This window comes from Myotis myotis, unplaced genomic scaffold (genome assembly GCF_014108235.1).
Source record: "Myotis myotis isolate mMyoMyo1 unplaced genomic scaffold, mMyoMyo1.p scaffold_m19_p_1, whole genome shotgun sequence".
Taxonomy (NCBI): Eukaryota; Metazoa; Chordata; class Mammalia; order Chiroptera; family Vespertilionidae; genus Myotis; species Myotis myotis.
This window is the reverse complement of record NW_023416313.1, coordinates 214,959,928-214,986,389: the sequence shown is the minus strand read 5'-3', so window position 1 is coordinate 214,986,389 and position 26,462 is coordinate 214,959,928. Positions and strand designations below refer to the sequence as shown.

The following is a 26,462-nucleotide window of genomic DNA, read 5'->3' as shown; positions in this document are numbered from 1 at the left end:
AGGGAGGTGAATTCCGTGAAAGGGGCCGCCCTGGAGAGGGGTCCCTGGCCTCGCTCCATCTTTTCACAGCCATAATTGAGTGAAGAATATCACCAACGTGACTTACAAAAGCTGCTGTTTGCTCCCTGCTTGTGCCCCAAAGCAAACAAAATGGGCAGGTTCCCAATTTGGAGCCGAGGGCATGACGCCCAGGCCTTTGTTTGCTGTTGAGTTGTCCAGGGCAGCAAAGCAAATAGATGTGAAGAGATTAACCAAACAAGAAGGCCCCCGCCCGAGCGGCCCTTTCTGCCCAGCCAGCCAGCCAGCAAGCCAGCCGCAGGGTGGGGAAGGCGGGGCCCTGGGCTTGGGCAGGGACCTCCACCGACGGGACTTCCACCGACAAACCAAACCGCGTCCTGTTGCAACCCTGGATGGGCGCCTAGGATTGAGCTTGCTTCATAGGGGATAGAATTGATTTTTAGCAACCGAGTCCAGTAATACCCTTAGAAACGCCCTCGTTTAATACATACGGAGACAGAAGCCCTTTGTGCTAAGTAACCTGCCTGAGACTAGTTGGTGGCTAAAACGAAGATAGAGCATGGAGGTTGAGAGTGTGCCCTGACTTATTTGTTCATCTCGGGGAATTTTCTGAATTCGTAGCCAATGTCTTGCTCCTTTTGTGCTTGCAAGCAGCGTCGAGGGACTTTGGGTGTGTCAGTCTTCAAGGTTCCAGGAGACGGCTTATTGAGTCAAGACCCGTAAGTTAACGAAGTGCCGTGGGAGTACCGTCCTCTTTGATACCGTCAAAGTGAGGGTAACATTTAGAGGAAGCAGGAGCCTAAATAGTAGTTACGCCCTTGAGCGACTGCACCACAATTTTGGTATCGCATGCTTTTTTCTAGAAACACAGTGGTCAGATTTCCTCTGGAGGGGTCTTAGCTATTATTCCTCTTCAGTCGTCTCCACTTACTAGTAGGTGAGCTGGCAGGGTCATATCCTCAAACCTCTCATAGGCAAAGGGTTTATTTTACTTTTCTATATGCCTCCCTCTCTCCAAAAAAAAGAAAGAAGAAGGGAGGTGACTTACGATGATAAAATCCCAAAAAGCAACAATATTGACAGTCTTCCTCCGTGTGTGGGAATTTTCAAATAGTAGCCATGTGAGAAGGAAAGGGGCTGTACTTCAAGATTGCAGGCTGAGAAAAATGGCAGCGACCGATTCGAGACCCGGTGCTGAGTTTCCTGGCAGCAAAGGCAAAGAGAGAAATGCGCTGGCGCTCACCGCTCTCATTTCCAGGGCGCGCACACGTACCTGACGCTTGAGAACAGGGCCTTAGAGGAGAGGGGCGCGGAAGAATGCCTTTAACGGAATTTAATGACAGGTGCAAAGGTTCCATGCTTGCCCTTTTCTTACAAGGTGAAAAGCAGGGGTTTGGTGCTGGCGGGGGCTCCCTCCAGGCCGTGCATGTGGCAGGGGGGGAGAGATGGAGTGACGGGTGTGTGGTCATATTCCATTGATCTTCTCTGACACTTTTCTGTGCCTCTGAAGCAACTCAGTATGTGGAGGATGCTGAGTGAATTAGCTCGGTGGCCAGGAGGCACTTAGGTGCCCAGGAAAAAAGTTAGGCGATCTCCCCTCCCTCTGCCAGACTCATAAAACTTTAGAAGTTTGGTCCACCTGAGCATCTTCTTGAAAATGTATTAGTTAAAAATGTCTGAGCTTCTTAGTTTATCAATTTAAAAACAGAGAGCTTATAGAACATAACTGCTCCTTAACTGCTTCAAACGGGTCCTGATTTAACCAACTGAGCTGTTCCCCCATTGCCTCTTCAGCGATGTCCTGGTTTTATGGCCTGGGATACATAGCAGGGAATGGCAAGTGTTCTAAGGTGGTTGAAGTAGAAAGAGAAGTCATCCAGGGAAGTAAGTGCTTACAAAAGTATTGGACGGTCCAAAGGAGGGGAATCCAGTTTGGTGCTTCAGGAATGATTTCCAAAATTCTATAGAACCAACTACCAGAGAGGCCACCATTATTGGAACTGTAAGGTCCGGAACATGCTTCATATCTGTGACCTGGAGGCTGTTGCTCTCCTGCAACTGCCTCTCTCACCGGAGGGCACTGGAGAATGGACATGGGACTACTACTGGCAGGAAAACCCACCATCTCTGAATCCTGATGTGCTCACTCAAACAGCCAAAGGGGGCCTCACCTCACCTGCACCTTTAATCAACCTTCATGCATCTTATTGGCAGAATGAATTCACACACAGAACCCTAGCTGCAAGAGAGGCTGGAAAATGAAGAATTTTTAGCATCCTAACCTCTCCAACTAGGAGGCTAATGGAGTAGAGGCTGAGCATCTACAGCAAGCATGTCAAATTCAAAGGCTAACATGGGCCAATAAACGAGGCATGCGGTCCACTTGACATGCTACAGCAAGCATGTCACACTCAAAGGCTAACATGGGCCAAATAAACAAGGTTTAAGTTTATGTGGGCCGCAAAACACACACACACACACAAGCTTCAATTTTCATAGAAGTGTGGGTTTATTTTGAAAAGTATAGTATAAAAAAAGAACAAGAGCAATGATAAAATTAATGTTTTCTTCCTGACATTTGGCATCTCTTCTCTGCTACTATCATTCCTACTTCAGGGGAAATCTTGTTCACAGTGATTACTTTCAAAACTGACCCAAGGTGAATGTCAGTAATTGTGGATCTGACAGACTTACTTCCTTTCATAATTTTAAATAACTGCTCACACTGTTATATTGGCTGGGCCACAGAAATATTCATTATGGGCCACATGCCTCATTTATTTGGCCCGTGTTAGCCTTTGAGCTTGACATGCTTGATCTACAGTGTCCACACACAATCTTTGTGAATTATTAAATTCTGATAACACAGCATCCCCCAAAAATGTATCTTAGTCTGCTCTGACTGCCATAACACAATACCACAGACTGGGTGGCTTCAACAGAAATACATTTTCTCAGTCCAGAGGCTGGAAAGTTAAAGATCAAGGTTCAGTAGTGTTTGGTTTCTAGGAGAGCTTGCTTCCTGGCTACCTTTTCCCTGTGTCCTTCCATGGCCTTTACGCTCACAGTGGGTGAGAGAGAGAGGAAGGGAAGGAGATTTCTCTCTCTCTTCCAGTTCTTATGAAGCCACTAATTCCCTCATGAGGACCCCACCCGCATGTCACAATCTAATTCTAATTCCCTCCCTAAGGCCCTATCTCCAATACCTTCACATTGGGGGGTTAGGGCTTCTACATATGAATCATGGAGGCATGCAAACATTCAGTTCTTAACAGAAATCAGCTTTCTTGGCATTGCAAAGATTTCCAGCTCATTCCAGACCAAAGAAGCATAGAGCTTTGTTTCAGCAACAGGGAGGGCATGTAGTCCTCTTCTGATGATGCAGTGTCAGGGGAGACTCAATCTCTGATAAGTGAGGCTAAAGCCAGTGATTCTCACCCTTTTTTATATAATCCACCCCCGAGAGGGCTGGTAATCAAAGCGGTAGGCTTTCTCCAGAAATATGCACAAGATCCCAGTGCTTGTGGGCTATGCTTTCTGCAGGCTCCATGTAAATCACCCTACGGACTGACCACCCACACCCACCCCTCTTTCAGGCTGGTTTCCTGCTCTGTCTTCGGAGTGAGCAGCTCTCTCCGTCCTCACTAACTGCTTTTGTTGGGTGGTCATCAGGCAACGAAGGTGCAGTTGATCAGGTCCCCGGGCACTAATGAGATTCAGTGGCTGGAGGTGAGCACCGTCCATCCACGTTCAGAGAATTGGTTTGTGCAGCTGCATCCATGGGGCCTCTGATTCGGATCTTTCCTATTACCTTTAGTTAGTAAACATGACCAAGATGGCTTGGCCACTTTGGAAAATGAAGATTGTGATAAAAAATGAATTTACTTGGGAAGCTTAATCTCCAAAATTGCTTCAAGTTTGGGCACTCATCTCTGCAGTTCTGAAAACAGCAGAGAGAGAGGCATGTGGAGTGGCCTCAGCCGGCCGGGTGGGACATGTCTAGTCCTGGTTAAATGTAATCAAAGAAAGAATTGGATAAATTAACAATTTTGTGTGAAATGGGATCAATAAATACAGTCCACTTTGGATTCATTAGCTCTCTATTTGGGTTTTTGTGTGTGGGTGTGGGAGTGTGGGTTTTTTCTTCAAAATGCTTAGATGGAGAAGATAGGCAGCTAGAGAATGTGAAGAAATGTAAAAATTGTGTTCTGTCGTCCAAACTGTGGAGTTTCTTTTGAGAATAAAATGAAGCAAAATGGAGTGAGCAGATTTGCTGTTGAAGAGATGCCAGGATTTTACGCTGGGGAAGGCATGTTTTACTTTTAAACCTGTTCAGTCTGATGGACCCCCGCAGGAAGGGGCTGACCTAATAGCTCCCCCACACCCTGATTTTAACCCTTGCATTCACCAGGCGTACAGGCTGCCCTGCTACCATGGCCAGCAAATAGCTAAATGACATGTGCAGTCCAGAAGAAAAATTTAAATGAGATGGGAAGTGATGGTATTTAATTTGTGGCTTGTTTGTGTAAATGAAGGCAGCAGCACTTAGGGATAAACATGGTAGACCCGGGTCTACTAAGCAGTCAAGCAGAGCTCTAGGGGACCACGCCTTTTACTTTCAGAGGATGTCTGACAGCGTACCCTAGCGAGGTGCTGTGTCAGGCTTCCGTTCTGGAACTGGAACCTACAGGCGTGCATTTTGCAAAACCCTGGTGACACATGGAATCGGAATTCTAGGCCGAGCGAGTACATGAAGTGTTCCAGTAAATAATGTAATCTTGAAGAATTCACCACTGAAACGTGCCCCGAGTTCCTGACCGTGGCCCAGTGACTGTACGAAGGCATTTGCTTTCTGTATCAAATGCCTTCGTGTATCATGCCGGGCTTTCCTTTGAGATGCAAATGGCCTGGTCTCAATTAAATACCTTTGCTGGGATGTATTTGGACTTGCTCCTTTGACGTCTTTTACTGAACCAAAAGGAAGTGGTAGTAAAGTAGTATTTCTTAGTAGTGACATGCCTATGAAAGCAGGAAGGCAATTATTCTTTCATTTAAACTCTAGTTTTGGACACCCCTGAATAGTCGTTAAGTTTTTCTTTTCTGAATAGAGGAGCTTTTACAAATCTAGAGAACCCTTCACTCCCAGGCTGTTCTCTTGAAGAAGAGTATCCTGGTTAAGAAAGAAACGGTGGTGTATTTCTCAGGGCCATTTTATTCGAGCCTCCAGGGGAATGTAAATGTTGGGACTTGACATTGTCTTATCCGCTTAAAACTACTGATGTCAAACTTTGGAATTTTCAGTCCCTTTTTTCAGCCAGGAAGAGATTAGCTGGTGCTGCAAACATCTCTCTTCCTGGCGTTTCAGGCATTGGCTGAGGGTCTCAAACTCTGTTGGAAAGAAGTTGGCCATTTGTCAGGGTTGTTTACTGGCTGCTGGTGAAAGGTGCGGAGGCAGATGCTCCGAAGTGAAGGAACATGAGAGACGGATGAGCTGCTGGGCTTTCTGTTGGAATCGGAGCTAGAATTGACGTGGCCACCAAGTAAGGTGCTCACCACAGCTGATCATACACTGCTTCTGTGAGTGCCTCAGCCCGTCATTTTCTGCCGTCGCCTCTGTGTCCCCTCTGTCTGGGCCTGCCTCAGGCATTTCCTCTGTTAGGTGATTTCAGAGGGTCTCGGCTCGAACATCCTATTATTCTATGCTTAGACCTGAAAGCAGTCTGGCTATATGAAAATCCAGGTGGGCTTTATTTCCTGGCAGATTCATTCATCCCGTATAATGATTTTGACTATATAAGATAGAAATACTGCCCAGCCGGTGTGGCTCAGTGGTTGACCCTTGTCCCATGCACCAAGAGGTCACTGGTTCAGTTCCCAGTGAGGCACATGCCCAGGTTACAGGATCAATCCCCTGTAGGGGCATGCAGAAGGCAGCTGAATGATGTTTCTCTCTCTCTCTCTCTCTCTCTCTCTCTCTCTCTCTCTCTCTCTCTAGAAATCAATAAAAACATTTTTTAAAAAGAAATATTGTGGGGCGAGGTCAATGGGAGGAAAAGGAGACATATGTAATACTTTAAACAATAAAGAATTGAATTTAAAAGAAATATTGCTAGGTGAGGCCAGTTGTAAATGGGGTGTCATAAAATAACAATAAATGAGAATTTTAAAAATGATGTAGAGGCTCTGTAGCAACTTTACAAAACACTAAAGTGGAACAGTGATCAGGAATTTATCTTTTCCGCGTTGTTACTACATGGATACTCGGGCAGTAGGTTCACACAACTACTGGCATATTAACGTGAAGGGTTGCTTTTGCCCTTTACCACGGTCAACAAGACTGGTAAGCTGTGCCTAGTTAAAGAAGTAAAATGTTTCTCAGTGAAGAATGGTAATTACTCCACCCCAAACAGATCGAAGTTCTTCAGGAAATAAGCATGGACTCCTGACCTCAGAAACTGCGAGGAGACTCGGGCTGCCCACCACCGTGACGTTGACGGGCAGGGCCTGGCCCCACCTTTTATGTCCTTCCCAGCGTGTAGGCAACATGGCCACAAGAGGTCAATTTGGCTACTGTGGTCACGTTTTAAAAAGAGAACCGTAATTATGACCTCTAATTATGTACAGTTATGCCTGCTGAGTTAAAGATAATGGCGCCTCCTGCCTGGAAGTATAAGTTAATTGCCTACAAGGGTCAGGAGGGTGGTGACCCCTCTCGGCTCCCCGCACACACTCCCCCAACCCAAACCAGATAGGCCCCATAAGACAAACTAAACTGGCCCTGCGTGCTTTGTCATGTTGTTTAAGCCTCAGGTTTAACCCTTGTTTAACCCTTACTCCAGTGGAAAGCCAAACGTAACTCGTGTTCAAGAGGGAAATGCTGCTTCAGTGAGCCCAGGTCTAGCGAGTGGCCCCAGGTGGCCTTCTCTGGACCAGTATCACTTGGAGTTCTAGGACATGAGCCCTGTTTTTATGGATAAAGAGCATATTCTGCATCTGGTACAGTTAGTCTGGTATGTTTTGCTATCATTTTTTTCTAATTAGTAAAACTTTTTATTATAGAACATTTCAGTACACTGCAAAGAATCTTCTATATATATAAAAGGGTAATATGCAGAGTGTCCCCTTGGGAGTTCGACTGGGAGACGGGGAGTTCAATCGCTCACTATGATGTGCACTGACCACCAGGGGGCAGCACAGAATATGATGGGTGACCAGTGGTGGTGGCGGTGGGGTGCTGAGGGAGCGAGGGAAGGAGAAGGTGGGGAGGTGGGGAGGTGGGGGGAACCACACAGTGGCAGCAAGGAAAGGAGGAGGCAGGGAACCTGATCGGCCCTGATCTCCAGCCAGGCCTAGGGACCCTACCTGTGCACAAATTTTGTGCACCGGGTCTTTAGTAGAATAATAAATTCTTATTACCTTTCCTCCAAACTTCATCCAATGCTGGCCAGTCTGTTTCATCCGTAGCCCTCTCACTTCCCACCACATTCCACCCTCCAGTAAATGAGGATTTTGGAGCAAATCCCCAGATTTCATAGAATTTCTTCTGTAGCTCAAAAATATAGAAACTTTTTTTTTAAGTGCAGCCAATAACACATCTTAAAAAACATAATTTCTTAGTAATTTGTCAGTGTTTACTTTTCCCCAATTGCTTTTCGTGTTGTTTTTTTTAACGATTTGTTTTTTGAACCAGGACGCAAGCTTTTTACATTGAAATTGATGTATCCCTTAATCTGTAGGTTTCCTTCCATAATTACTTAGCCACCTCTGTCTTTTTTTCTTGCTGCTGCTGTTGAGGTTGAGTTGTTTGTTCTGCAATTTTTCCCACAGTCTGAATTCTGGTTCATCTTGTGCTATCATGTAACATGTTCCTCTGTCCCCCTGGATTTTCTATAAACTGGTGGTTAGATCAACAGCAGAGTTTTTCGCCCTTGGCACTTAATGTTTTGGGCTAGAAAATTCTTTGCTGTGGGGCTGTTCTGTGCATTGCAGGACGTTTAGCAGTATCCCTGGGCTCTACACATCAGATGGCGTAGTGTATGCACTTATGCACACGTACACACACATGCACACACACCACCCAGTCACCATCAAAAATGTCTCCAGATGTTGCCAGGTGTCCCCAGGGGACCACAATTGCTCCCTGGTTGAGAACCACTACTGTGGAGGCTTGACAGGATTCGAACTGGTTTGGGAGGTATGGTTACCAAGTGGAGTGTTGTACCACTACCATCAGGTATCTGGTTGTTCCTTTTTCTGATACTAGACCTATTGATAATCACTGTTCAGATAAATTCATTCATTAGGGGCGTGAGTAAAGAGAAACATCTCATCAGTCACTTGGCTATATCCTGTAGAAAAGGCAGAGCAAACACTTGCCTTTTTCTTTTGTCAGTTTTCAAAGAATGAGTTCCCTAGCACTTCCCAGAGTTGACCAGTGAGTTTCAATATTTTTAAAAATATCACTAGAACTATTGGGTTCAAGCACATGTGAGATATCTCAACTTAATATAATCCTAGGAGCTCCACATGTCCCATCTTTGGCCAGCAGGAGTGAGTCCCTTTGACACGAAGCTGGTAGACTTTGGTAGGCTCCTCATCTTCTGGTGTGAAAAGGTGCTCTGGGCTCAGTGTGTATATTTCCTCTGCAGACCAAGTGTCAGTCATTTCTCTAAGAAACCGTCTTTTCTTTTCGTGGGAAGTGGTAGAAACTACAATTACTTGCCACCAGTAATTTTAACCACATGGTTCTTCTCTTTGTTATGGATCTCAGACTGTCAGCTAAATAAGTTCTTAGCACATTGGCATTCGTATTTTAGAGGAGTTTATAAACTGCTCACAGGTATGTCCTGTGTGTGACGTCCTAAGCCCCTCTGGAAACTGACAAGATCAGTGTTTCTTTGCCTTCGAAGTCAGTGTTACAGGCTAGACCACAGTACATGGAAATGTCAAGCCTGGCCTGACCTAACCCCAAGGAAGCCCTTGTGGGTGAGTCATGTGATAGGTTCCAGAAGTAGCAGAGCCTAGAAATGGATCAGAGTTACCTAGGAATAGATGGGACATCCTTAAAAGTCCATTTCTGAGGTCTTCTGAGGACCAAAAGACCCTGGATGAAAGCAAGCTCTTGATCAGATCTTGGCAACCAAGTAGGGCCACTGTCTTTGTTATTTGCCCACCCTCAGTGGCAATTCAACAAACCAAAGAGGTTCTTTCTGGTTCCTCTTCATTCACTCAGGTACCTGAAGTTATGACTCGCTCTGTCAGGTGTGCCCACCTGTGGCTCTTAGTGCTGCTGCTGCTTCTAAGCATGCTTCCCAACCAGGAATGCAGTGGCAAAGGATTCCTTCCTTTTCCCAGCATACAAATAAGGCAGGCTCGTTAGACACGAACTACTGTTCCAGCAGATGAATGCTCACTGGCTTCCACGGGGCCTGTGGAGAGGAGAACTGAATGTCCCTACGGACAGGGGAGGTCATCTCTTTGGGAAGACCCTATGTATGCACCGGAAAAGATTAGAAGGTAACTCAAGGCAGATTGGAGATAATGGTAGGAAGGGCTCGGGGTGTCTGGGAAGTGAGAGACCATCATGGGTAGAGGTTTTCCCAGGGGAAGCTTCTTGGTGGGGTTGCATTGGGCAACTCCATGTACCACTCACCTCAGTGAGCCCTCCCCTGGGGTTACAGCATCAGATGACAGAGTCTAAACATGATTTGGAGGTAACAGGTAGGGGTGCCTAGAGGACCAATGCTCAGAAGGGGGGAGCCGCCACAATCAGGGTTCATTCATATTTTCGCCATCAGTTCCATCGGTCTACATTGCAGAGCACAACAGAATGCAGGAAAAGTAACTTTCAGGGGATGCTGTGTTGAGTGTGTGGGTTCAATTTTAAGTGAGGCCAGCTCTGTGAAGAAAAATTGAAAAAAAAAAAAAAACAAGAACCTTTTTCTTACCTCAGAGAAACAGTGAGAAATAAATACCAAGCTGCAGAATGGGGCGGGGGGGGGGGGGGGGGGGAGGGGAGGGAGGGAGGCGATGTGCGAGGCCTCTCGGCATCTTGTCTCCATCATAATTCAATCCAGAGCCCACATCTGTAGAGTCCATGTTTAGTTCTTATCTCTCTCTTGCACCCCACCCTCACATTCTCTGGAGCCATAATCATTTGGGGGAGCAGCAGGCTGGTAACAGTAGGGTCACCCTCTGCCTGCCTGCCCTGTGTATGGTCAGAGCTCACGGAAACAGGCATTTGGGGTTTCTTCAAATTACGCACTGGTAAACACTGGATCCGCTTTAAAAGATATTTATTTTGATTTCCCCCTCACTCCCCTCCCTGTACCCTAAAGTACAGTGGCCACACTGACGTCTGGCAGGGCCGGAGTCTGCAGGCCCCCAGGCAGGGCTCACGTTTAGTGGAAAACAGGCTGAAATCCTTCCTGGAAGAATCGTGAAAGGGTGAGAGGAAACCACAGAGGCCAGCATGGTGGCGGTGGCCATGGTGGGTTTTCCTTCTCAGTCTTCCAATGTCCTTTGTTTGGTTTTGCTTGGGTAATAACTCGCTGTCATTTTTTTCCTACTGAACGCTGAACTCTGCCTTTCATGGTAAGAGAGCGAACCCTTGCTGTCAGAGTACCTGGGCCCCCAGTGTGCCGGGCTGGCCTGCAAAGCCGGCTCCAGGTGGCTGTGCCCTCACTGAGGTCCAGCAGGGACAGACCTGCCTCCCACACCGTCACCTTTTGTCGACTTCACCTTTAGAGTCTGCCTGGGTCTGTTGATCATCTTACCTGGTTATTGTCATCCCTTGTGGTTTTTTCCAAAACCAGGTATGCCAGGCACAAACTGGAAACTTCTGTTGGGCTCAGCACTTACAGTTCTGGCACGAACTCATAGCGTCTGCACCAGCAAGTCACCTTTGAAAGCAGGCTTCCCTGCACAGGGGCTGCTCTGTTCCACAGTGCACTTACTATTTTATGTGCTGGGTGTTTTACCCGTGTGCTACATGGCTGCAGAGTAGAGAGCTCGGTTTTTTATTTTTAAATCAAGCACATGTAAAAAAGAGGGAACCTTCAAAGTAGACTCCTTACAACCAAAAGATTTGTTGTTAGGGATGCCGCCATTCCCACCAGCTGTCTGGAAATGTCTTCAGAACCAGTTTCCTGTTTGTCCACCAGGAGATCACCTCGTTGCATTATGGTCAGACCGAGCTTTAAACCCAAACCAGTCCTTCCCACCTCCCTATCCGTGGGCTCTCGCACGCAGGGGTCTCCTGCCCTCAGAGATGCCGAAGGCGGGGATCTCCTTCAGAATCAGGGTGGGGTGGGCACCTTCTCACTTCTCTCCCTGTAGCACAGTGTTCCACTTAACTCCTGTTGGGTGGAAAACTTAATCCTATTATTTCCATGATATCTTTATTTATAGTCTTAATCTTGAATCTCTGTTTCCACATATTTCCATATTTGTGTCTAAAATGAATTACTCATGAGCAGTTTAACGATATTTTTTATGCTCAACGATGGGTGGAGGGTGCCAGCGTCTCTGTATGAAACTGAGTGTGCGCTCTCCAATGAGTATGCACTGTGCTAGCCTCCTCCTTGTATCGCGAACCCTGCAGCCCCAGCGTGGTGCGGGGCGTCCCAGAGGCAGGATGCAGACCGACACGAGGGGAAGTGCCTGTGTCTGATCAAGGAAAACGAGTGCTTTGTGGGCGCATTGTCTTTATTTTTCAATGGAATATGTCATGGTATATGTTGTTGCAGGGAACTGCGCAAAGGTTAACAATGTATCAAGCGACAGGTTTGCGTTTATCTTTTTTTTTTTTCCTAATGTATTTCTGTGGGGGAAGAATTAGCCCAGAAAACATGAAAAGCTACACATTAAAACGAAAGGCCCAGCCAGACCTCAGTGGCCAGCAGTCCTGTTGCAGGAGTCGCTGCCCTGGTTTCCTATGAAGAACTGGCCCCAGGCGCCCAAGAGCAGCGTGGGGCCTTCCACATGGGGCCTGTGGACTGAAGTGGGAATTGGATGGCTCTCCAGGTGTCTGGGGGGAAATGTGTTCCACCTGCTTCGGTTCCCCTTTGTATCTCAGCTCAGGTGTCTCTCTGGGGAAGAGGTGGGCTTTCCAAGGGCCTGCGTGCCGACAGAAGCACGATCGTGTCACCGGACGGTGTGGTATCTGTGTGTGCCGTGGCTGTGCCTGTGAGAGAGCAGATGGGGCTTGTTCTGTGTTTCCCTCAGGCCTTTGCTTTCTTGGAGCTAAAGCCATCAGATGTCCCTTCGCTGGCGACTACCAGTCGGCTTCCCTGAGTGGGCGGGGACCTGCGACCAGCCCCAGGAAAACCGGAGATCTCGCGGGCCTTCGGTGATTCTGCCTTGCCCTTCACCTACCTGTCCTGCCCCCACAGCCCAGCCCTGGTGCTGTCAGTGTGTCTGCCTGCCCCATGGTATAAACTGAATATCGGGATCCCACAGTAGCCCTTCCCCATCACACTCACCCTCTGTGCATTGCCCCGGGGGGTCTGCTTTGTCGTCCCAGCTTACACACACACACAGCTGTGAGCTGGTGCTGGTCCTCCTGCCCTCCATCCTCCCCTAGAGGAGGGGAGGGTCTCCTACACACCTGGGCCCACAGGCTGGCCGCCTCAGTTGCCGCAGACACAGGCACAGGGGAGGGAGAGCCGATGTGGGCCTTGGTAGACAGGCAGTCAGCGCCCCAGAGAACGCACTCCACTTTCATTCAGAAGTCGGTGGTGGCAAAGGGGATTCTGCGACATGTACCTGACCTCGAATCCCAGAGGAGCAGGCACCAGGGGTCAAGGTCTCGTTCCTCTGATGTCCCTTCCCCTCCACACCTTGTCTGGTGGCAGTCCCTACCTACTGGATTCTCCGGGCCCAGCCTCTCGGGGTGCCCCTCTCTGGAGATGCTGTAACGGGTTCCCTGGTGGTCTGTCCACAGATGGAATTACTTGAATCTGTCCTCACTCCACCCACACCCTCTGACTTGAGATAGGTTCTTAAAATACCCTCTGACATGTCTTGAAGTAACCAAAGGAAAATGCCAGGCGCCACTCCAGTTAGAGAGCATGATACCCACGCTGCGGCATCTCACCGCTGTGGCATTCACCCGGGAGATCGAGGTTCGGGCTCCAGGGTTGCAGTGGTCGCCCCTTCCGGGTGTTTGAGGAGCAGCTCTTTGGTAAGGAAGTTGATTTCAGTGCAGGAAACCCCTTTTCAGGGAAGAGATCATTTCAATGGAATCATCTTCCTGGGACAGGACCATAGAGAGGCTGGCGCGGACAGCGGGGCAGCATGAGGGACTCGGTGTGGCGGACACCAGCTGAATTAGGCAGAGCTCGTTGGAGATGCAGAAAGCACAGAGTGGGCTTAGTTCTAAGGCATCTGTCTGATGACACTTGGCTGTCAGATCTGGGAAGTCGGTGGTTCTGTGGTCCCTTTGGAAATTCTCGTGAGTCCGTAGGTAATGCCTACGTTCCTGAGTATTTAGTTCTTCGTCACCTGAGTGCGCGGAGGGAAGACCCTTGGGAGCCGGCAGGCAGCCGATTGGTTCCTGGGAGCGCTGGTGTCAAGGCTCTGAGCGATGTTGACGCTCCCTCCCTGACACACCTGGCAGTGTCACTCCGGGATGGAATCTTCGCTTCTGGAAAAGAGGCTTTGCACGTCTACGCAGCTGAAGACAGAGCTAATTGAAGATGCCGAGCAAATGGAAATATTCAATTGTCAGCACCCACAGGGATTGCATTGCCTGGTGGGGCCGGGCCACCCTGAGGACAGCTGGGGCGGGGGAGTCTGCAGGGGTGGCCAGCTGCCCTGGCCTCTTTGCTAGAGGAGGGAGCGGCTTCCCGAGTGGGGACTAGGCCAGAGGAGCTGGTCTCCCAGTGGAGGGGAGAAGTGATCGTTGGGGAAGATGCTAACAGTGTGGACAGGGAAAGGATAGACTGAAGATACTGGTAGGTGTCCTGGAGGTCCCCCAGCACGTCCCACCAGCTATGGGCCCAGCCGTCTGGTGCTCTGGCCCAGTGGCCTTGAGCTCCTCTATACGACGTCTCTGGCTTCTGGACTTGGCACATCCTTCCTTCGAGACAGCGGTGTGGCCAGGCCCTCCAGCCCTCAGGGCTCCCCTGGGCATCCCCATTCCTGTTCCTGCCCCAGGAGAACACCTCGCACCCAGGGCCAGCTTCCTGCTCCCAGCTGGGTGGGTGGTGGCCTTGGTTGATGCATCAATGGTTGAAGAAGCCAGGAGCAAGCAGAATCTAGAAGGCTCCAGTGTTTATTCCCTCCGCTCCTTCCTCCCAGTGTCGGAATCCCCTTTACAGAATCTCCCAAGTGCCCCAAAGAGACAAAAATGGAGAATGCAGTAAGTAAATTTACAGCTGAATGAGGTGCAAAGGGGGAAACATTCTGAGGAATGTACAGTTTCTCAGGCACCTGCAAGAAGTTAAAAAGAATTATTTTTTAGCCACTACAGGCAGCAGCTGCAAGCACAGCTTAACGAGCCAGACAGAGCCAACTCAGAATGCCTTCCCTTCCTAAGCAATGACTGCAAACCATTACCTGATCTGGGTCTCCTGTCACCTTAGCCCTAGTCTCCAAGTTCTAGGATTTGAGACCCTTTTGCATTCTCAGTGTCAGTCTACACGGCTCCTTCCCGATTGCGCCCAGGCGGTTGGACAGGTCATTGTCATTAGGAAAATGGCGAGAGCCAGGTAACAGAGGTGTGGGCAGGTGAGCGTGCCTTGGCTGAGAGGAGGGGGATGGGCCCTAATGTAGCTTGGGAAAGGACTCGAGGGGTTGGGTTCCTTGGGAGCACAGATTTGAAAAAGTAGGTGATGAAATACAGACCCCTTTGCCGAAGCAAATGAGACAGAATGAAGGAACTCTGAAGATAGCGAAGTTAAAGCGTTCCTTGTTGCCCGAAGGAGACAGAAGTTGGGAGCATCTGCTTGGAGAGTGTCAATGAGCTTTCTTTCTTTTATAATCCTCACCCGGGGCTGTGCTTTTTATTGATGAGAGAGAAACATGATCAGGTGCCCCACACACACACACCTCAACTGGGGATCCAACCCGCAAGCTAGCTATGTGCCCTGACCAGGAATTGAACCCTCAACCTTTTGGTGTAGGGGACAGTGCTCCAACCAGCTGAGCCACTGGCCAGGGTCAGCTTTCTTTTATTTCTCCAGGAGGGAAGCAGCAGGGACTGGTGGACTCATAGAGTTGGAGTCCTTGGGGGGACCCCCAGCTCAGCCACCCTAACATCACTTGGAGATATGGGGTGACTGAGACATAGAGCAAAGGCAACCCCTTAGCGTCTGACTCCCAGCCCAGGGTGCACTCTGAGCTGTGTATTTATCTTCCAGAACCTTTTCCTCGGCCTCATTCTGCATGAAAGGGGAAATGGGGTTGGGGGTAATAAATGGGCAGTTTACACGAGCGAGAGAGCTGCTCCATGGTGGTGCTGACTGGGATGGATGCCTTCTGATTTGCAGAGTTGATGGTGACCCTGCTCCTCAGACCAGCACACATCCCTCTTTTAGGGTTCGCCAGTCACTGTTTGAAAGTCTCTGAAGGCGAATGGACGGGAGCCAAATAAGTCCTAAAATGCATGTATAGATCACACACCACGCCCCCGTTTCCCCCCTCCTCCCTCTGTTGATTTAGATGATCTTTGGTTGCAACAAACAACTTGCTTAATAGTTCATTGTAATTCGCCTCATTTCTCCAGAGCAGCAGGAGTTTGGAGTTTTTCTTGAAAGTCAGTTTTGGGCAGGAGAAGGGCAGCTCTTCTCTAACCCCAACTCCCGTCATAAAGACGATTTTGGAAGTCACAACTTGGAGTCAATCTTTGGGTGAAGCTTTTATTCCCTAAAATCCCATCAATCTCGAAGATTGTTCACTGCGCTCAGCGGTATCACTCTGTCCCCCGTCTGGCTGTGAGAGCCCCTCAGATGTTCATAGCGTGGTGAATGCCATCTTAACTACCTTCGGCCAGAAGGGAAGTGGCGAGTGACCTGGGAAGATCTGACAGCGCTCGCCTGCCCCGCTGCCTTCCACATCACAGGCAGCCGGTCTAGGGGTCTTGATTGATTGCAACAGCAGCCAAAGTTTACGACTCCTACTTCAGTAGTTTCAAAGCCGCAAACATAATGTGTCCTCTCTTTTAACCTGCACCTAGAGAGTTTGCCAAAAGGAAAAGAAAAATGTCAACAACAAAATGTACCTATTTGTTAATTTCTGTGTATTCTTCTTGGGATCATTTGGTTCGAAGAACTGTTTTTCCTGACCACAGCACATGTATATGTAAGCTCAGTAAAGAGTTTTTAACTTCACATCTGTTCATATTTTGGGAAATTCTTTGTTGTGGGGGGCTAGCCTGAAGACTCTAGAACAGTGATGGCGAACCTTTTGAGCTCGGCAGGTCAGCATTTTGAAAACCCCTAACTTAACTCTGGTGCTGTGTCACATATAGAAACTTTTTGACGTTTGCAACCATAGTAAAACAAAGATTTATATTTTTGATATTTATTTTAGATATTTAAATGCCATTTAACAAAGAAAAATCAACCAAAAAAATGAGTTCACGTGTCACCTCTGACACGCATGTCATAGGTTCGCCATCACTGCTCTAGAAAGTGGGGCAGCACCTATGGGCTCTACCCATTAGATGCCAGGGGTACGCTTTCCCTCCCACCCACTCATGAAGTCAAAAGTGTCTCCAGGTCACAGATGTGAGGGATGGTGCTCACATTTTTCCAGCAGTGAGGATTGAGCCGGGCTTCAGTCATCCTCCCTAGTCTGCATTTGTTACAGTGGACGGTCTCAGCAGTCACTGCCCGCTGGTGCCAGACCCTGGAGGAAGGGGCGTGAACACAGACAGGAAACCCACAAAATAGCCGTGCCTGCTGGGTGGAGCACTCTGACATGGGCCCCACTGATGCCCGGAATGACAGGGCAGTCTTTCCAGGGATACAAGGATATTCTTCCAACCTTACTAAGAGGGTTAGCTGCCCCCCAAGGGGTTGGAGTAGATGCCCCACTCGGTGGGTACTCCTTGGTGTCGCTAGTTCTGGCAGCCACAAGCCAGGAACCGCGTGGAATGAGATGAAAAACCAACCTGGCCCCTCCCAAGGCTGCATTCGCCCACTGCCATTTTTTTTTGCTTCATTTGGAGTGAGGGATGTTGACCCACAACCATTTTAAAAACAATGAACTCAGACCCCAAATGAAAATCATGTGTTACATCGGAGCAGACCCAGAGCCTGAGCCCGAGAATCCTCAAGCCTGGCCTAGCATTTTCCCATCAAACCCACGGAGCAAAGGTGTCCTTCTGTGCCGAGAAGACACCCTCTCCACATTTTGGAGACATGAAGAGCAATGGTATTTTAAATCCACAAAGCTAAGCCATTGGTTTTAGGAACTCCCTTGCCCATTTCTCTCACTGGAGCATAATATAATTGTGTCTGTACCTTCAAGAAAAAAGGATTTGAAAACATCTGTAAGACACGTGACCGTCTGTCGGTCTCGCACTGCAGGGAAGAGGCAATGCAGTAAGACAACTGCGTTAAAGATGAATTTTCATTAAAGATGAAAATTGAAATGGGCCACTGGGAACCGGCCCAGGGGAGAAGTGACACTTGTTACTGAGGCAGGAGGAAGGAGGGATGGTTTGAATGGGGGATTTGAGACTGGCTGTGCTTTGAGGGTGGCCGTGACTTTGTGAAGCGTCCGCGAGGGAATGAGTGCTGGTGGTGTACTGAACCACCCAGTGGTGATGGCGGAGGCTCCTGTATTAGGACGCTGAATTAGGGCCTGTTGGGAGACACCTTCTCCACTCCACAGATACAGAGATTTGTGCTTCTTTATTCCCCTGCACCCCTCTGCCTCACCCCCGTCCCCCAGAGATGCAACAGGAAGGATACTCCTGCCAAGTGGATCTTTATTCCTTAAAAGAGTTCCTGGCCAAAATCTTTCTCTTTACTTCTGCTGATAAACTGGATTGACTCATCTGGGGGGAACGACTCTTTAAACCCAGGGGAAATACTATACAGCCGTCCCCCTCCCCCAGATCTAGTTCCAGACCTCTTATCCTTCAGCAGCTGTGGTGCCTCCAAAGCAGAAGTATTCTCTACCCCCAACAGCTCCCCGATCTCTAACAGGTGTCCTCAGTCTAAAGCAGCGGTTCTCAACCTGTGGGTCGCGACCCCTTTGGCGGTCGAACAACCCTTTCACAGGGGTCGCCTGAGACCATCCTGCCTATCAGATATTTACATTACGATTCGTAACGGTGGCAACATTACAGTTATGAAGTAGCAACGAAAATAATTTTATGGTTGGGTCACAACATGAGGAACTGTATTTAAAGGGCCAGAAGGTTGAGAACCACTGGTCTAAAGCATCCTGCCAAGGGGATGTGCCTCTGTCAGAACATCCCTGCTGTCTAAGGTGCAAACCACCTCTCGTCTGTCCTGGCCGCAGAGGATTGAGAGGCTTTCAGGGAGACCCAGAATAGAAAATAGTGCATGGAAAATAGCATGTGACCCAAAGCAGCCAGTGGGCTGACCTCAGAAAGGGCGCAGAGGGAGAGCGTGGGGCCATGCTGGGTCCTTGGAGGTAGGGGAGGTGGGTAGGGGCTCGAGATCTGAGAGGAGAAGCAGGTTACAGGTTACAAGCGCCGTTTCCACCTTCCCGTAGTCTGCCGTCTTAAAGAAAGAGAATGGTTATGTTTCCATGCACAAAAAGTCACCACGGGAGAACTTCAGATCATGTATGCTAATATGAAAAGGTGCAAGATATGTCGTTCATGAAAAATAGGAGGAAAAAGTTCTTTTTAGAAAAGTATTTTCCCCAGGAACCCACTTTTAAGGATTGGACACAAGGATGCATGTGAATATGTGAGTTGGTATTTCAGTGGATATATGTAAACGCCTATATTTATATAGACAGTTTCTGGACATACATACAGAGAATGAATCTGGGAGTGGGTCTGTGAGGAAGGCATTTATTTTTCAGTTAATTCCACCCCGTGTGTGTGTTTTACAGTGAGCACACACTACTTTCAGGACTCTCTTTAAAAAGGGAAAAAACTTAAGGCATTTTAATAATAGATAAGACTAAGCCTTGTAGCCTGTCTTTGGAGAGGAGAGACGGGAGGTTGTTGGTCCGAAGCACGCACACAGGATGTGCGGGTGTGACCAGCATAAATGCGTCAGGTGGTCTGAGACATTTTTCCCCGTAGAAACGGGCCTGACTAGCTTCTCTTGGCTTGCCTGGTGTCTCCCACCGTACCTGCAGCCAGAAGGGATCCTCTGGTGTTGGTCTGCACAGTTCTGACAGTTCTGTGCTTAGCCAGTTTTCACTGGGTAAAGGCAGGAATCTGGTGGGTTACTTCCTGTTTCATTTGCCTATAAATCTGGGTGTTGAACCCAGATGACATTATGTTTGACATCCTAACAGAATAAAATACTGTAACTGGGGAGTAAGCCAAGATTTCTTAATTGGGACATATAAAAAATTGACAAATTGGACTTCATAGTAATTTAAAACTTCTGCTTCTTAAAGGGCACTAATAAGAAACTGAATACACAAGACATGGACTGAGAAAAACTACCTCACAAAGGACTTCTATCTGGAAGTTTCAAAGAGGCCTTCTAATAGTGAGACGTTGAACAGTTCAGTTTAAAGAATGGGCACAGACTTGAGCAGGCCTTTCTCAAAAGAAGATACACAAATGACCACTAAATACATGAGAGGGTGCTCAAAACCCCTTTTTGTCATTAGGGAGATATGAGTTAAAACCACAATGAAATACCACTACACATCTACGAGAAGGGCTAAAATTAAAAATATTGGCAATTTCATCTGATGACAAAAATGTGGAGCAATTGGAACTCTCACACATGGTGCCTCTTAGGAGAAAGTCTGTCAGTCCCTAGAACAGTGATTTTCAACCTTTTTCATCCCAGGGCTCACATAAACTAATTACTAAAATTCTGCATCACACTCAAAAAATATATTTTTTGCCAAGTAGACAAAATTAGGTATAACTTTGATTGATTTACTTTTAAAAAGATGATAGTTACCAACTCTTTTTGCTCCAAAGTGACTTTTTTAAAAATCAGGTGCCTGTCCTATAAAATAAAAGCCTAATATGCAAATTGACCAAGCTGGGGCCCGGGAGCGGGCGGCACCACCCGATCTCCAACCAGGCCTAGGGACCCCCTACCCATGCCTTAATTTCATGCACCGGGCCTCTAGTACTTGTATATAAGGACTTCTGGTTCCAAGAATTAAACCATCAGATGCAACTTTATTATCCGATGTGCCCAGTAAGATGCTACTCTATTATGTGACCTATATATTTATGGTTCAAGACAGGGCATTCACACCGGACAGCTTTTGTTGTGTTGGCTGTTGTCATGTTTTTTATTTGACAATCTAAGGGAAAAGAGGTCAGTGCCCCTGCCTAAATAGTCTGGTATTGCATGTTTTAAAAATTCTGCGGCCCTCAGGTTGAAAATCACTGCCCTAGAAAGTTAAACATTGACTTACCAGCAATTACGCAAGGGAAATGAAAACATGTGTTCATAAACGATTGGTACAAAAGTTCATAGCAGCTTTTTTTTTTTAATCCCAAACTGGAAGCAATACAAATGTCCACCTGCAGGTGGACAGATAAAGAAATTGGAGCATAGCCACACATGGAATGCCACTCAGTAATAGCAGCGATAAGGAATGAACCCCCGGTACCACATCATGGATGAATAACAACGCCAATCTAGCAGTTGCCCGGGGCAAGGGTAGGGATGACTGCAGAGGGGCTCAGGGAACTTTGGGGTGATGGAAATCTGTCTCTTCGTTGTGCTCTGTGTCTTCATTAAGGTCGTGCTAACACTGGAGAGAAATTGGTCAGAACTCAATAAGCTATACACCAAGGCTGGCATCACTGCTGCCACTGTGGTGCCAGTGTACACACACTTGTGTAAATACATAAGCATGTTTTCTCAGACCACGTGCAGTTCTCATGTTTGCCAATCTGTGTTGGGGGGCTGGGCATCCCGTGCCTTGCCTGCCATTCCATTCTGTGCATAGCATTTCATATTAAAGCTTATGTCCCCCCTGGAATTGACCCACTCAGGATGGAGAAGTGGGGCTGTGGAAATGGATTATGAATGAGCTCCTGAGAAGACTGGGTAATGGGCCTACCCCCAAATGCTCGCAGACCAGCAGGAGTGCTGAGGTAGCATCAGGGGTTTTATCTGTGGCGGCCAAGGGGGTGGCAAATCTGGGTGGAAGGAAGGATTGGGGGACTTGTCCTAAAGCGTTGTTTTTGCTTAGCGTCATTTGTGTTCATTTGGCTTGGGTGGGGTCATGGGTGGATGTTACGTGGGTCTACAATACTCCTCAAGTTATCCCTTAGGTTCTGCGAAATTCATGGGTGTGTTCATCATATTGTTTTTGTTTAAGGCCTCTTTCTCTTCCTTCTTTCTCATTTATTTCATTATGCCTTTTACACCTCCCTCCTGAGGTCCACTGTGACGGTGGAAGAATATAGATCCTGACTCCTTACCTGTGTTTTCTCTTGTTCTGCCCCCTCTGAACCTCCTGGTGGTTCAGGAAAACTCCGGGTAAGAGTCACCTGGGGAGACGGAGAGACGGGGACACAGGGCCAGGCCTGCCTTGGGTTGCGGCGGCACTTGCATTCTCAAAGATGGCAAAGAGCCTACCTTGCTGAAGACAAACAGGCCTGTTTTCTCAGCCCTGAGATAAGCAAGGGCCCTTTCCAAAAAGAGGGGGCAGGAAGGGGAAGCGTCAGCCCCCACGGCATCTCCTGTGGGCTGCTTGCTCCCCTGAGGCTTGCGAGGTGCCAGCAATACCCCGAAACTGCAAATTCTGCATCTTGGCAACAGGCCCTGTCAGAAATCGAGAGGGCGGGGCAGCGGGAACCCTGGGAGCCGTGAGTGGAACTGTTCAGTTTTTCAGTTCATCCTTCAACTGACATATATTTCAATATCAGTGGGAGCCATGACTGTTTTAAGAATTTCGTCCCAGGAATTGCTAAACAAGTTAATTTACCTGTTTCTCATGCAATGTACCTATTAAAATAAACTTTTACTCCATTATGGAGTTTAAGTAACGGGTCTCCTGCAGGCAAAATAGAAAAGGGCTTGCAGAGTAAAAGCTCCTGTAGTTTTTTTTCCTTTTGAGACATTGTCTTCTGGAACCAGCGTCATCTATATTATTAATCACTTGTGGGGCTTTCTGCTGCTTCCCATTGCTCCCTTGGAATTAAACTGCCCCTATAAAATATGAAAAATGTAGTTTTTAAACAGTAAAAAAGTCATTTTCTAGCATAATACCCCAAATAAAGTGCCATGGAGCCATTAGTAGTAAATTGAATTTTTTGGTGTGTAATTTGTACAAAAACTGACAGGTGCAATCCCCACTCTCCCCCCACCGTTCATCATTGGGTTTCGCGGAATCAGAGGTAGCGCTCTGCAAGGACAGGCATTCTGATGTCATCTTCAGTTGCACACTTCATTTACTTGGGCAGGTCACAGGCGGCGGCGGCTTCTGTCACTCGGTGCCACCGCACTTATTAGCGAATCTCGCCCCGGGGCAGCTGGGACGCTGGGCTAGGGCAGATGTTCTTTTCAGCCTATTCAGTGACCATTCTTGGGGGTTGTTTACTGTTGCCATGGTGACTTTCATTTCCATAGCAGCCGCGCTGCTGTTTCTCAGAGGAAAATGAATTTAGTTATAAAAGGATAATATTTTTCTCTGTCTCTGTATAACCTGCCATCTGTCGACCGGTGGATCAGTAAGGATTCAGAAACCTATTAAGAATTACAGCAATGAAGTGATGAGGAATTTTTTTTTTTTTGGTCCCATATTAAAAGCAGTCATAGATGTGGGAGCAAACATTGTGCTCTCAACATCATAACTTTGATTTTTTTTTATATATATGTTTTAAGCATGTGTGTTTTTAAGGCCTTCACCACTGCTGTACACACACACACACACACACACACAATCTCATAAAATGCAACTTAGGTTCTGCTGACAAATGGAAATGGCCAGCCGTCTTGTGTGTACCGCACTAGATGCAGGTGTATGAAATGCTTTCTCTTCCTGGTGCTGTGAGCTTCCCCAGTTCATTCGAGATGCCTGTGGCCGAACTTCCTATTGTCGCCCCAGTCTCCTGCGCCTGCACCCAGGGAACAAGCTGTCTGGGTGCATGGATCAGCCCCGTTACCAGGAACTTACAGTGCAAATCATGAAACTAGCAAAATGAGAAGAGAGACCATGCTCTGTTTTAAAAACATAAGAACCTGCCCCTTACATCTCTTTCTAGAATACCTTTCTCCCTCTCAAATCCAAGTGGGAAGAAAGTCACCTTGGGGATCTAGCTCATCAAGTTTCGGGGCTTTTTTTTTTTCTCTGTTGCATTCATAAACTAACGTGCAGGGGGAAAAACCACGCACACGCACCAGCCCCGTTGTAAATAATGTTATTTATTGGTTGACTTTTCCAGATCCTGACATTGATGCTGCCAGTGCCATGATGCTTTTGAATACTCCCCCTGAGATACAAGCAGGTTGTGAGTAGCTATTTCTATAGCCTTCAGCACATAGTTTGTGAACTTAACCTTCTCATTTACATACCAGGCCATAGGGAGAACTAATGCTCAAGTAGAACCTCCCTGCAGAATCACTTTAAGACGACCTTCGTGCGCGATGACACATATATGCATACGAACACGTGGCCGTGCATATGTGTGAATGGAGGCTTAGGTGTGTCTCCACGATGGCAAAGTTCTCGTCTAATTTCAGAGCTTCGGGCTTGGGGGAAGGGAAGCAGGCCCTGTAATGAGTCCCAGCGGAGAGGCCTTCTCTGCGCCTGCAGGGATCGCTCCTGCGAGTTTGTGGTTTCTGCTGGAGACGCTACGTGGGGCCAGCTTAGCAGTCCTGCCGCTGAGCGGTGGCCATTTTTAGAAACTCCTTCCCTTTGGGATCTCATTAATAGCAGGCTGCCATCGTATAGATGGAGAGAGGAGAGGGTCGTCTGGCTGAGGTGGGTGTCATGCAGGAACTTGGACGAGCCTTGAAATGGACCCCATGGCGCCCCAGGGTCATCCGCACCAGCCTTCCTGGCTGCCAAGGGCAGGAGGGCAGGGCTGATTAGCCCAGCAGAGCTCCTGTCCTCACCTTCTGTTGGCCGTTGAGCAATATTAGGCTTGAGACAACTCTCCTCCTTCTTTGCGCTTCTTTTCTACCCACCCCCTTGTGTTTTTTTCCCCCTACGTCTGGAGCTAGACTGCCATGGTTTTAGAAAGATCTTCTTACCAAGGGATGGAAAAGGGCCTTGCATGGAGATGTCTGCCCCCTCTTCCTTCTGGCTTGAGATGAGTTCCTCTGCCCACGTTCCACCCCCAGCCAGAAACCTGCTGAGCGGACAGCCAGCTCGTCTGCCAGGGTCTGCTCAGCTCGTCGGCAGGACGTTGCTGCGCTGCAGCCTCCTGTTGAGATGCGCAGGCGTGGAGATGACAGCGTGATAGACTCGGCCAGGACACCAGGAGCTGGTGCCCACCCAGCTCGTTCTTATGGCCGGGCCCACACCTCTGTTGGGCTCTGGCTCTCGAAGGATTGCGTGGCCTCCTGAGCAAAGGGACTCCCCCACTTTGGGAGTCAGTGATGCTTCCCACAGAAAAGCCTCCAGCCTCGGACTCCAGCAGGCTGCCTCTGTTACTAGCGTGCCGATATGGGGTTCCCGGCCCTGCACTGTTCACAGCCGGCCACCAGCCTGAGGAAGTTTGATTCCATCCTTTCTCACTTGTTCCTGTTTTTAAAAAAGATCCAAAATACATAGCCCAGCTTTGTCAGGAGGGACTTGTCCCTCCATCCGGGGCTGCCCTTCCCGGCTGCTAAAGGCACAGAATTCTCAGTCTCTCTTGGCTCAGCTCGGATTGTTAGCGATGGAAACGCCAGGCTGCCCACTCCTCCGAGCAGCAGACACGCTGCCCAGGGAATGTGTACCTGGCAGCTGACCTGTAGTGTGGTTTTTCAACAATGGAGAATATTAACACAAAACACCACCATTCTCAGATGACGTTGCAGAAAGAGCACAGACCACGTTGTAACCAAGTTACAGTCTGAAATGGTTTCTAAAATCAAGTCACATAACTCATCATGGGGGACACATACTGACTTCCTCGGAGCTGTGAGATTCCGGCATCTTCCTTAGCATCCGGCCACCGGTCGTTGGTTTTAAGCAAATACGTTTGACGAACTGGAGGAATGAAGTTAGGGAAAAGGCGCGGATTGGCCATCGGCGGGTCCTCGGAAGCTTCCCTCAGGTCCCATCGTCGGGTTCCTGACCACAGGAAGAGCAGGAAAACGGTTCCTTTTTTTATTAGTTGACAAGTGAATGGCTTTTAATGTTTTCATGACTAAATGAACTTGTCCCCTCTCTTTCACTACAACACTCAAACTGTAAATAGTTATTTTTTTTTTCAAGGTATCCATAGCCTCGTTTACCTTGAAATGCTGAATTTGAGTTTTCAAAGCTCGGCGTCCATGTGTTGAGGCTGTCAGCTCATTTTCAGAAGGTTTTCCTGCCTGTTAACACTGTGAGTCGCCCAGCACACCTTCATGAAGGCCTCACACCCCACGGGGGCTCCACGTCCCGGAAGGAGGAGCCACGATGCCCACAGGAGCCGTAGAAGGAGCAGCAGAGGAATAATATAAAGGCAGAGGGTGGGGCCCCCAGCTGTGTACTCACCTTCCCCTCTGGCCCCAAGCCCCGTAGCGTCCCCTGGAGGTCAGGGTAGAGCAGTGTGAATGGGCTGTGAAGCCCCAGAGATTGGAGCCTTGAGTGTCTGCTCCGTGCACTGGGGAGCCAGGCTGGCCGCTCCTGCGCCTCCTGTACCCACAGTCACAGGTGTCCGTGTCTCCACATCTGCTCAGGTAGCTCTTCTCCGCCTCACTCTTCCTTTGCCTCTCTTTCTGTTCATGTTACGTCGCATAATGTTTCTTACCTGGGACGTGAGACAGCACCCTGCCTCCCAGAGGGAGAAGCGTTAGAGACACAACATGATGACACCTCCGTCCCCTGCCCAGCCAGCTGTGCCCAAGGCCTAGAAAAAGCAAGAAGGGATTCCTTGGCAGAACGGGCCAGCCTGCTGGAGTGCGGGCAGCCCGCCTCGTGGTGTGTGTGCGTGTCACCGTGTGGGTGTGTGCATGTGTTGCCATGTGATTGTATGTGTGCATCATCCAGCCTCAGGTCCTGCCACTGCCCACGTGAGGGAGTGCGGGCTCCTGCCTGCACACCACCTGCCTGCAGTCTCCTCGGGCTGGCTGGGCCCGGCTCTGTTTATGGAGCCTCCTCATGTGCCACTATTTATAGCTTTTTCTTTTCACCTCCTAGCTGTCCGATGCTCCTGTGCG

General features: G+C 48.5%; 1 protein-coding gene across 9 annotated transcripts in view; it reads left to right on the top strand.

Annotated features, from left to right (window-relative positions):
• The window catches only part of FOXN3 (forkhead box N3), a 369,468-nt gene that overhangs the window by 316,610 nt on the left and 26,396 nt on the right, over positions 1-26,462 (top strand). For 5 of the 9 annotated variants that reach the window (XM_036315184.1, XM_036315194.1, XM_036315151.1 and 2 more), the window contains one exon: positions 23,552-23,617. The exons of 3 other annotated variants lie outside the window; for them this stretch is intronic. In XM_036315184.1, the coding sequence (XP_036171077.1) occupies positions 23,552-23,617 (66 nt within the window). The remainder of the gene's footprint in view (positions 1-23,551; positions 23,618-26,462) is intronic. One more of the 9 variants, XM_036315160.1, reaches the window with a different exon arrangement.